Source organism: Hoplias malabaricus, chromosome 4, assembly GCF_029633855.1.
Source record: "Hoplias malabaricus isolate fHopMal1 chromosome 4, fHopMal1.hap1, whole genome shotgun sequence".
Lineage (NCBI taxonomy): Eukaryota > Metazoa > Chordata > Actinopteri > Characiformes > Erythrinidae > Hoplias > Hoplias malabaricus.
In genome coordinates, this window is record NC_089803.1 from 53974049 (window position 1) to 53986672 (window position 12624).

The 12624-nt window shown below is 38.0% G+C and overlaps 1 protein-coding gene across 3 annotated transcripts in view; it reads left to right on the forward strand.

Moving 5' to 3' along the window:
* lmo3 (LIM domain only 3) overlaps nt 1-12624 on the forward strand; it is a 47633-nt gene that overhangs the window by 6050 nt on the left and 28959 nt on the right. For all 3 annotated transcript variants that reach the window (XM_066669556.1, XM_066669555.1, XM_066669554.1), the window contains exon 2: nt 1554-1767. In XM_066669556.1, the coding sequence (XP_066525653.1) occupies nt 1562-1767 (206 nt within the window). In that variant the 5' untranslated portion in view covers nt 1554-1561. The remainder of the gene's footprint in view (nt 1-1553; nt 1768-12624) is intronic.

Below are 12624 nucleotides of genomic sequence, written 5' to 3' on the forward strand. Positions count from 1 at the left end.
GCAGTCCCCGCTTTTTTTTTTTGCTAACCCCTCGACTTACAAATTCCTAAAACACGAGCATGTTTCTGAAACCGAATGGAGTCATTGCATGCACTGCTCTATCTAGTGCATTACATACTTTTTCCAAAATGATGGGACCTTGTTTACCTGCTGTTCAGTTCACTGTAGTATGTTTGCCTGAATGTCATGTGTTTAAAGGAATACTTGAGCATTTGTCAATCAGATTTCTGTTTGCAGTATGTATAGAACATTCACTGTGTGTAGAAACAAACAGAACATAAATTAACAAAACATTTATGTATATAACGTTACTGTCCAAAGAAAAAAGTGTATTCTGCAAACAACTAACTTTGTAGGGGAAGGGAAAAACCTTAATTTTCAATGGAAGTCAATGTAAAAACATTTTATTTCAAGCAATTTTGGAGCATTCCTCTCAGTCCATCATGAAATGTTCCCACAATATGGACAGGTGCTGTGTGATATAGTAAAAAAAAAATGGACCGAAATGGATATATTAGGTTGTATGTATATGTGTGTTGAATTAACAGTTTTTTGTTTGTTTGTTTGTTTGTTTTTAACTCAGGACAGGGAAGTAAAGGGTTCACAGGTGTGATAATCACTGTATGATACAGACACAGCACACAAAGACAAGATAAATCTTTAAAACGCTGGTGTATTCTTTTAAAGGTTTTTATAAATTTAGGGATCACTTGCCTGGTTCCTTAATTGCATTGGTTAACTAATGTTTTTGTTCTGTATTTAACATTACCTTTATCCCCTCATTGCAGAAAGGTAGAAGTGTCACACAGCTCCACCTCCAAAGGCTTCCAGCAATCTCTTCACACTTAAAGTTAACTTTTATTTCTGCTGGCACTCTTGCAATTAAGTCTGTAACATATATATATTCAGTGAGGGCAGTGTAGCCTGTGACAGTACTCTCTGCAGTACAAGGTGAGCGTGGCACACTGTCCCAGTGTCAGCACAACAGGCGCGAATCAGACACACTTGTAATGGAGGACAAAAAACTTATTGGGGCAGGACAAAAGGGGAACGGCAGTGCAAGCTTGGGGTAGAGCTCACTCTCCTCTGTATGGAGGGAGAATACTAATTACAGGCCGTCTGCATGAGCCTGCATTGTTCCCTCTCTACCCAACAAAGCCCTTTCACAGCCTAAATGGGGGCTGCACAATGGCTGCTGTGGGGGCAAGCTTTTCCTGGCCCCTCCTAGAGACAGGGGAAGAAAGAGGGAGAGCAAGAAATGGGAAGATGCTAACAGCAGCTGTGGCTAGCTTGTTTTTCTTTTTTTTAATAGTGAATAATTAGTGTGCAAGGTGTGTATGCATGTCCAGATTGACTCGCCATATTTCTTCCCATTAGATCTGTCTTATAATTGAAGGTTTTAGTAGCCATGTTGTTTTATCACTGCAAACAAATAAGTGAACCAAGGCAACAGTTAGAGATTACAAAGTCTGTATATGATTTTCGTTGTCCATATAATTGAATGGAAACTTAATTGTATATTTTTCATCTTTATTCTTTTCTTAATACTGTAGGTATACAAATGCTCTCCGTCCAGCCGGACACGAAGCCAAAAGGCTGTGCCGGCTGTAACCGGAAGATCAAGGACCGCTATCTGCTGAAGGCCCTGGACAAGTACTGGCACGAGGACTGCCTCAAGTGTGCCTGCTGCGACTGCCGCCTGGGCGAGGTGGGCTCCACACTCTACACCAAAGCCAACCTCATCCTGTGCCGGCGGGACTACCTCCGGTAAGTACATGCATTTTTTTTAAAAAGCTCAACATTCATCGGCACCAGTTACAAAATTTGTATTGTGTTTTGCTTTTTCTTTATCACATACGCATGCACTTTTTTGACATTTTGACATGTGTTGTGAGAAATTATTCCAGTTACCCATTTAACTTATATTTACAATCAACTATTTCAAGCTTCTTTTCCATAATTTGGTTATATTATGCCATTTTAAAAGTTATATCTCTGTTTTAAGCACATCTGATTGGTGGTTGTATGCATTACATAAACTAATGAACTGCTATTCAAGATCATAATGGACCTTAAAGATATGTTTTATTATATTGATAGCTAAATACATGTGATTTAGCAGTCTGTAGCTTGATTTAAACTTCGTTTTTGTAACAATATATTTCATTTAATATATCTATCTCTTTATAAGCTTCTTCCCTCTGTGGCAACAGTGGGAACACGCTTGCAATTCCTGGCATGTGCATTTGTACTTGCACTTTGCACTTTATATATTTAATAAGAAAGTTACCTAATGTAAATATATAAAAAAGTATAAAATTATTAATTACTTTAATAAGTAATGATGCTGATAAACATATTTTAACTAAATACACTTTGCGAGTGGACAGTATTTTTGTTCTATCAAAAATAACTGGTACCCTACAACATTACAGAGCGTCTGGAAGAAAAATAGGACATAAATGCTAAACAAGAAAAAACTTTTTTCTTTCATGCCTGAAATCAAAATCTCCATGTGCCACTGTCAAAAGATGCCTTTTTGGCAATTCTTCTGTTGTCCTGTGAAAGCCAACACCTAAAAGATGATTACTTGCAGCACTGGTATTCTTACTATTCTCCCTTGCCTTTACATATGCTGTTCTCTTTATAGAAAAAAGGGGGACTTTATGAGCCAATAAAACTCTAGTGTTTCTGCTCCAGTTTGAAAGAGTTCACTTGTTAGATCACTGGGGCATTGAGTTTTCAGACCACCCCAGATCCAGCTAATTTTGCCTTAATGAAAGAGGACCCCAGACCCATCATGCTTTTTTACTATTGCAGCAAGGCGGAGAGCCCCTGACTGATTTGGGTACATTTGTTCACACACTTTTCTCTACGATTCACGTTAGCCGTAAGTACAATGAGGCGGGCTAGGAACAACACAGATGCTACGTTTATTTCAGTTCTGTCACAAAAACACTTTGGGAGTGTCTTGAATAAAAAGATATTTTAAGTTTATCACTTCCACAAATTTCAACTGTTCATATAAAATTTGTTTGTTTTTGAAATAAGCATTGCACATAATATTAGAAGCAGTAACATACAGCAACTTGATAAAAGATCATCTCTGGTTGGCCTGTCCCATGCAAAGCCAATAATGTATCTCTCTGTATATCAATATGGTGATGATATATTAGCTAAAAGGACTACAAATAACCGTCATTAGGACAGTTCACAGCTTTTTCTGCTAGGTTATTTAACTAGGTATTTTTATCTGTCCAATAATAAGCCTCAGACATTTTGCATTTAGCCAATCATTCTGATAAGAATTTTGACTTGTTTACTTGCATTTAGAATGAAACCACGGCTGAAGGAAGCACTTCAGACTTAGTGTTCCACTCATAGCCTCTCAGGATAGGTAAAAATAAGGATGACATATCGAATGCAGCTGGTCAAAATCCATTCTCAGTGTCCCGCCCACAGCATTATGGATAGGGTGCCCATTTGGTGTAAAAACAATTTTTTTTTTCATTTGTCTATTTGCATTTGTTAAAAATAAGCTGTGTATGTGTCTGAGTTTGTCAAGATAAAGACTTCCTTAAGTTGAGCAGTGCAGTAGTTTGGCCAAAAAAAATCTATTTGTTGATATAATAGTTAAACAAAATATATGATAAAAATAAGTTGTCCTAAATGTAATAAAAATAAGAACAAGACTCAGATAGATTTTAATGTTAGCTATGCACATGTGCTTTTTGAATATATAAAACGCCCGTTGTGATCTTCAGTTTGCGTATATGCTTGGATTTAGGAAGTTATTTATGTTATATTTTGTGTATTTTCTGTATATTTAAATTAAAAAATATAACTTTATATTCTGCATACATTCTCCAAATGTTTATTTTTATGTGGAAGCTTGGTGTAATGTAGAAATTCCTGTAAATGTTTCCCATATGGCCTGTCTATAATGTCTATCAATATCAGCCCAGGAAAACCACATATCGGCTGACCAGTTTCTGCTGTACTTTCACCAGATTTATATTTTTGCCTTCATAGCAGTAGAACGATTCCTTGGAGTGATCAGGTCTAGTAAGCTCTGTTCGTTTTTAATGTAGAAAGAAAAAAAGAATAGCATTTTCCTCTAGTGTCATGTATGAGCATGTACGCTAGCTCATCGGAGCGCTCCAGGGATGCAGGGCTTTTGTTAAAATGGTCAGAGCTACAGTAGGTGCTCGGTGCTTTACAAAGTCACGGTTCATTTAGTTTAGGGAGGGGATGAGGGTCTCCATTAGGCGTGGTGCACACAAGCAGACTTTGGGGAGACGAGAGAGAGAGAGAAAGAGAAAAAAAAATGCTGCCAGAGGGCTAAGACTCTACTCAGATTACCATCCTACAGCAAGCCTCATTGGCTGCCCATTGCTAGAGCGCATCTTCATTCAGGACAACATGCACCCACACACACATACACATATTAAGGGTATACAATTTGGCATAATACATTCATTGTAATATTTTCATAATACATAATTTAAATGTGTTTATACGTTTATAAAGGACAATATACTAGAACAATATAAGACAAGTAAATATTTTTAATGACATGCAGTCAGTTGCTTGATAAACTGTAATTTATTCGCTCTCTATCTGCTAGATTTCTAGATTTGTTGTTGTTATTGCTGGTAATGATATACAGTTGTTCACTAACCCTAGCAATACTGAGATATACTCAAAGAAACCTAATTTGGTTTCTTTTATCACAGTAACTTAGGCCGAAGCAATATGGGAAGTTTATTGCTGATATAATCTAAAAATCTAATAATAACACTAATATTAAATACAAATTATAGAGAGAGAGAGAGAGAGAGAGAGAGAGAGCTAAAAACATCCATATGACTTCTCATTTCTATATCTTCTTTTATACCAGCTCAGTATTAGCTTGAGCCGATTAGTTCTTTTATTTATTTAGCCGTGCTAATATATAGTTAATACTAAGATATAACTTAAGCAAATATTTCCTTATATTGATTTGATTCCAATGTCATCATGCATCCATAAACAATACCAATATGTCACTGATATAAGATACACAGAGGTAGCATATTCCCCACTTCTAACCCACCAACATATGTGCCTTAAACAAATTAAGATGACAATAAATCTGAGCTATGGATGCTGGCATTTATTTGAGCCAATATAAAGCATAGTATTCTGCTAATGCTTTCTGGCAGATGTAACACATAAGGTCCAAAAGTAGTTTGTGTTAAAAGTGTGGGATCAAAAGTTCATTCCCTTGATAGGGTTGTGTAATTCTTTTCTCTTTTTTCATTCAGTAATTGCCTGTGCCGTTTTGATGTTTAGCAGTTTCACGAGGACACAGTCGCCGCTTGCCTCTGTCGTTCTTTCTTCTCCATCATCAAAGTTCAAGGTGACTGAATTGATTTGATTGTGGCTATCACACGAGCGGCCCGTCTGCCTGGCATCGCCTGGCTGGCGCTTAATGAATGGCAAACATGGCCAAGGCCCGGCTCCTCACATCACATTTGCAGCACCACAAAAGAAAAGTGGTCTCCATCGACGAGACAATCAATGGGCCACTCTTACAAAGCACTACCTCTCGACTCACGCCCCTCGATCTGATCGTTCCCTTATTTATTTTCTTAAGTTAGCGCCGCAATCGGCCACGGAGATAAGAGGGATACTTAATCCCTCTCCCACTCTTTGTTCTGTGTTCTATTTTTCGCGATCTATTTAAAAGTGAATTATGCCTGGATTTATTATACACGGCCAACCAACTCCACCCTCCCACCCCCTGCACCCCCTCCTCACAGAATCAATCCAGTCCTGTTTAGCAGTGTGGCATGTTATTAAGGCTGACATAACCAGGGTTAATAGAATTCTTCAGGGGTCTACAACCATGAGCGACCAAGAGCAATGTGATCCCACCAGCTGAGAAATAATAATCCCTGTCACAACGCACACAAAAACAAATTAAAAAAGGACACACACACACACACATATATATATATAAATATATATATATTTTTTTTTTCTTTAACCCATCTCTCGCACTGTATATTCTATTATCAAATACAGTGTGGGTCTTTCTGTGGTTGTAGGGATGGGCTGGAAGCCTTTGGTCTCTGTCAGTTACTGGGGAGAGAAAAATCAGTCAATTCATATTCAGAGCATTGAGGAGGTAATTATTGATAGATGGTGCTATCGCAGCCCGATTCGATTGTTGAATTGCACTCAAAGTGTAGGTATACATTATTGGGCTACCCTATCAGCAAATGATTCCTTTGATACTGTGTTGACGTCTCCATTATTGATAAAGGCAATAACAGCAATAACAGTGTTTATGCTGATGTGGTTGCATTTCAGAGCGCAGCGCGATAAGGTTAAAAGGAGCAGACAAAAAAGGGACGGACACATTTTAAGTTGGGAAGGTGGCAAAAATAAACTGTGTCGCAGCCTACAGAGAGTAGCCACAGACAGAGAAGCCATCCGCCAAGGCCTGGATGCAAGCAGGGGGGGAAAAGCTGTTAGGCATCAGTTAATGGAAAACTGTAAATTTCAGGCATCCATTTTAAAGACAGCACAGGGAGACCACTTATTTATTTATCTATCTATTCATTCATTTTTTTTTTAATCCAACTTCAATTTTCCTCTACAGTGGTTTTACTAAGATTGTAAATGCAAGCCAACTCACAGAAGCCGTCAACATGACTGGATTTATTACCATTTTGGAAAGCAGGCTATCGGTGGAAGATAACCAACATGTAAAGCATGGTTTAGTTGTAATAACTTCTAGTCTCCCTCACTCATTCAGAAGCAACTTTGTGGACCACATCCACCTTGTACTGTATAAACTCATGGAAATGAACCATGAAAATGTATCTTTGGCTTTTTTCATTATTTGCATCTGTCGTATCTTGGGCAATTCAGAATTCACATGCATTTTATGTGTTGTCTGTCACACAAAAGATCAACAAACTGTGATACATTTGCCTTATCTGGAAGAAGTTGAAAATTGAGGTAAATTGACTTGAATATATTTTACATTTTTGCTAATGCTCATCATGCTTGCTTCTTGCAAGTTCAACATTTGTGATATATTCAAAGCTTATAAACACAGATGGGACAGTTGCTGGCTGCTTGGTAGGAAACAGAGCATCAGTGATGTGATCAGTATTTCTATCCAAACTTGCACATAGCACGCATTTACAAAAGCAGATCACGTGTGCCCTTTATAGTCAGGCAGTAGAGAACATGCTTGTTTAGAGTTTAAAATCATCAGCTTTAGGTGGACATATTATGACAAATGAATATGTAGACATCCAAAATGCATATATTTAGAAAATTTGGAATTTGAATGTGGTTTAAGTGAACTGTAGTCTTTCTTTAGCTACAGTTATTCTATTTTCAATATTCAGTGTTTATTTGCTTACTGGCTGTCACCTACATCTTTTATGAAGGAATGCAGTGTATGAGGTGGCACGGTGGTGCAGCAGGTAATGTCGCAGTCACACAACTCCATGGACCTGGAGATTGTGGGTTCAAGGTGACTGTCTGTGAGAAGTTCAGTGTGTTCTCCCCTGCGTGGGTTTTCTCCGGGTGCTCCGGTCTCCTCCCACGGTCCAAAAACATGTTGGTAGGTGGATTGGCATCTCAAAAAAAAAAATGTATCCAAATGTGTTCATACATGTGTGTGTGTCACCCTGTGAAGGACCGGCACCCACTCCAGGGTGTATTCCTGCCTTGTGCCCAAAGATTCCAGGTAGGCTCCCGACCCACCGTGACCCTGAACTGGATAAGTAGTTACAGACAATGAATGTATGTGCTTGAAACTGAGCTTTTCTGTATGTTTTTATACACTGTTTGGTTTACCACTGCAATTTGTTTATAACCCAAGTTTAGTTTTGTAGCACTTTTGGTTTTCAGTTTTATGCAGTTAGCGCTCTCCCGAATTTGGAGACATTTCCACCTTATTATTCCAAAACAGCAAAAATAAGTAAATATTACCTTAACTATGGAGCAGGAAAAGAGTAATATCCCTATCTCAGTTTGTGCTGTTCAATATTTGGAGGTCTCTCCATTGTCTAAATAACCTCTGATGACTTTTCTCTGCCATGAACAGAGAGAGAGAGAAAGCCTATTGTACCAGACCGAGAAATTTTGGTTTTTGTTTCGCATTTAATGACACCGGGGCTTCATAAACACATTAGACCAGTTTCCAGCACGCAAACAGAGTGGAGAGCAGCAAATAGTGAGGAAACCTTTGTAGAATGTTATGAATTTTTTTTTTGATTAAATCGTGAATGCAGCCTTTAAGTGTATTTTTGTGCCATTGTCCTTGAAGGGGCCCCAGTTCCATTTGGGTCAGTGCCAAAAGGGGACACAAAGAATAATGACCTATGAAGACAGAGACAGATTGTTTAGAAGCACTTTTCTTTTTGTTTGTGTTCACAAATAACTTTGTCCAATCAGCTTTTTTTATTGAACATGTGCAGATTGCAGGTGTGCTCTGATGTATTCCTCTTTAACATTTGGCTTGACATGACTACAAAAAAGGTCATGTAAAAGTTATTTACCTCAGTCATAAAGTTTGAATTTTCCCTTTTGCAGCCGGGATGAATATATCACGGTATGATAATTCTTATGTCAGCTCATTAATTGTTTGCTGATGATACACCGGTATCATGGAACAGCCATGTCGTCAGTGAAAGGTTAGTATGGCTTTCCATGGGGACCAGCACAGTGCAGTCTGCTGCAGTTTGTCATGGGCTCTCCCCCTACTTTCTGTGAGGCTAGCTGAAAGATTGAGGCCAGCTTTGCTCCTAATGACCAGTGCAGATGTTCATATGCAGGACTTTCTTCACTCTGCCAATGAGGGGCACCAGGCAGGACTCCTTGGTCACACGCTTTCTCTTTGGTCAGTCACTTAATGGCCTGCAGAGAGCATTCACACAGATATACATTCAAAAAAAAATATTAAAATAAATTTAGTTTCAAAAGTCATGCCCTGCGAATGGGGAGTGTTGGGTGTGTGAAAGGTGTGTTCCCGCCTTGCGCACAGTGATTCCGGGTAGGCTCCGGACCCACCGCAACCCTGAACTGGATAAGTGGTTTCAGACAACGAATGAATGAATGAATGAATTTCAAAAATCTGTTTACTGTGCTTTAAATATTGCACTTCTAATAATATTTTGGCAGAACAAGAATCTGTCTTTTGCTCTGTCAACTCATTATTGCAATTTTTAATGTTAAGTCATAATCTTGAGGCTGGCAAGTAACAGTTTTACATGAAAATATCACATTTTAGTAAAAGTTAAGTGAGTGAATCTGTATTTGTACACATATCTGTTTAATGTGTGCCAAAATGAGTTATTATGATGTGTTGTTGTGGGAACATTGTCAGAAATATAGAGTTTGATCATATCAGTGGAATATAGATTGCTTTGGTGAAGAATAATTTAACTATTAGACCATCAGATTTTTTTTTCAGTAAGGGCTTAAATGTATTGCTTTGCAATGCTAAAATAAAGCAGTCTTACTTTAAATGTAAATAATATCATGTTTTTTTTTGTACCGAGTTTTAATGACATGTTACACTATGCAAAATAAGTGAGCCAGTGTTCCCGCCTACTGACAACTCCCTCACTGTGCTGCACACATAGCTGGTGCACTTGCAGATAATATTTTTAAATAAACCCTCAAAAGCCTATTCATTTTTTAAAGCAATTCCAAATGATAGAAACGCATTTTTCACTCAAAGTTTTTTTCTTGTATTTTATTTAAGCTTTTAAATGTTCATTATTCATATTCAGTGTGTATATTATTGATTTACATGCTGTTCAGATATTGTTTAATTAGCAAATGACCTTGAAAAAAATGTGAGTTGTGCACATAAAAACATACTTTGTTGTTGAATAATGCAAACATATCAGTTTACATAGCACCCCTCTGCCCTATTGAGCATTGTACGACAAAAATTTGCATTGAAAGTGGCAGCAACAGTTTACAAGTGTTTAATGCTTTAGTTGGAATAATGTTGTATACAAAGAATCAAATATTCAAAAGGTAAAAGGAATAAACATCTCTCCAAAACCTTTTAATGCATCTCTGTGTTGCATTTACTAGAAGCAAGGAGGTTCAATCATCACCTCAATCATCATCTCAACAAAAACATCTTTTTTCTTCATATTAAATTTATTTACATGTGCTAAAAATGTTAGGAGTCATTCATAATATATCAACTGCACGATGAACAGACCAATAGAAGTACACTTAAATACTCTAATTCTATTAAGTTAAATAGCATAAAACAGAGCACGTTCTGAATGCAGGTGCAGATTAAACTAAGCATTTAATCTGCACATTTTAAATAGGCGTGGGTAAAAACAACTAGAGAACAGCCTCGGGTTCATTCTGAGTTGTCTCATGTGAACGGCCCTGGAATGAAAAATTTCAAAATATTAAGGCATTTACGCTTCCTCAGCCTTTGTCAGCAGTGTCATTTCCTCATTGACAAAAACTTCACAGTCGCTACAAGGTCAACTTTTGAGTGCAAAACAATGTTGCGGGTGCACCTGTAGGTACACCTGTGCTGTTACTTTTTACTCGTGTTTAAAGAGAAAAAAAAAGACAAAGCTGATTTTAAAATTATTGTTGTTTACTGTGCCAGCAAATGGCTTTGTCTTTGCCTTCTGTGTCCTTGTGGTGTCAGCGTCTTTGGAAGTTTATGTACAGCTTCCATACATTAAAGTGTTACTGCAACTGCCGCTGGAGCTGGACGATTTGGAGCAAAGCAACATATCACAATATTAATTGGTATTAATATTGGTGATATTAAATTGGCTAAAAATGGCCTTATTTATGTCACGTCAGTAAAATGCAATATATCATGATTTTTTCATTAATGAATCTTAAGGTAAATTATTAGAAAAATCCAGTGTTCAATCCAGTGTTTAGATATTAGTTCGTTTGGTATGTATTCGGATTATAATTTGAGATTCAGACATTCATTATATTGGATAAATGTCGCTATCGATAAAGACAGCGATCCACTCCATCTGTATTCAGCCTTGTCAACATTAATGTCCTGAATGAAACCTAAACCAACCAAACATGTTACAACAACCTACTTACAATGAAGTATGGCTAAGCTAAAGTTCATTCTGTCAGCTTTATACCTCGGTGTACAGCACATTCACAAAGCTCTGGTTACCTTTGATGAACTCATAGGGGCACCACATATGCATGAGTTAGCGAGAGGAACGAAGCCTCAGTATTTTAAACTGGATTTTAGGACCGTTTTAGATCTAGGAACTTTTTAGAATTGAGACCTCTGCAGTATGAAAAACAATGCCATTTAAATGTTAACTGTAACACGAATTAGTAAAAAAAAGACACAGTAAGATTCATGCTGAAAATGTTAAGCTCTATGTAAAACTGTGATTGGTTTAAACTTTCGTGGAGTTTTGATTGGTTAAGAGTCCGGTTTGCGTATTGCACCACTTTTCAGCATCAGAAATATAAGGCTGTGAATTGAGTTGCTGCGAGCTCTCTGGCTCTCGAGGCAAACTGTTGCACCACTGAAGTGGTGTTAGATATTCAGTCTCTGAATTCAACTGGAAGACGTCACAGCCATTCGTCAAAGCACTCATTAAGTCTTCAGTTGCTCGGCACAGACTTATGAGGTCTCATTTCAAAAGAGAACATTTCAATGGCTTTGAGGAGGCAAATGGAGAGTGTGCACTATTAGGAGCCGCCTTTAGTCTTGCAGGATCAGAGGCACTTGAGGTGTGGATTCAGAGGCTGCACAGTGTCTCTTAGACCCCGATAGCCCTCTGTCTCTGTAACACTTGTTACCATAGAGCACTCAGTGTGTACAAAAGGGCCTCTCCCGGTGAAGATTTTAATGGGCGTGCAGCACTGGACTCTTTACCTCCTTATCCTTTCGGTCTCATTAGATAGCCCCACATCGCCTCTGTCCCCTCACTCCTGAGCCCATGTTCTCACTAGTGCTTCTCAAGGGCCCTTGTGGATGCAGGTTTTTCTTCAGTAGCCTTGTTTTTGTTGTGGCATTGTTGATATGAACAGCAAGTTTGTCTCATCCTTAAAGGGTAGCTGGCATTTATCAAGATGAAGAACGCCTTTGCTGTTGGAAATTAGGGCACCTGTGAGCTTAGCCACAGTGTAAGAATCAGTTTAGGTAAACTGCTTCATTCAGTCTGCTAAAGCAAGTACAAATAGATATTTAAATTCATATAGACGTAGAGTATATAACGTTTATTATCTTTACTGGCAAATAGCTCAGCTTGGTTCCACAAGTTCCTTCTTGAATGTCTCGGGACTAGATGAATTTGAAAAGACAGAATAAAGTACAAGCAAGGAATATTAAATCATATGAGAAACCTTGTTTTTGTAGACTGTGTACAAAGATTAGCTTGTGAAACACACAAAATTGTCTCCACGGAAGCTGACATCTTGGCACCTAGGCTTGCTTATTTGAACCCATCAGTCATCTGATCTCTGAGGACAAAAACATGATGTGCACAAAACATGCTTACTTTCGTTGTTTTTATCTGTTTAGAGAGCAGATCAAACCTGGGAGAAAGACTCATTTTGGTTCAAGATTATTACAGG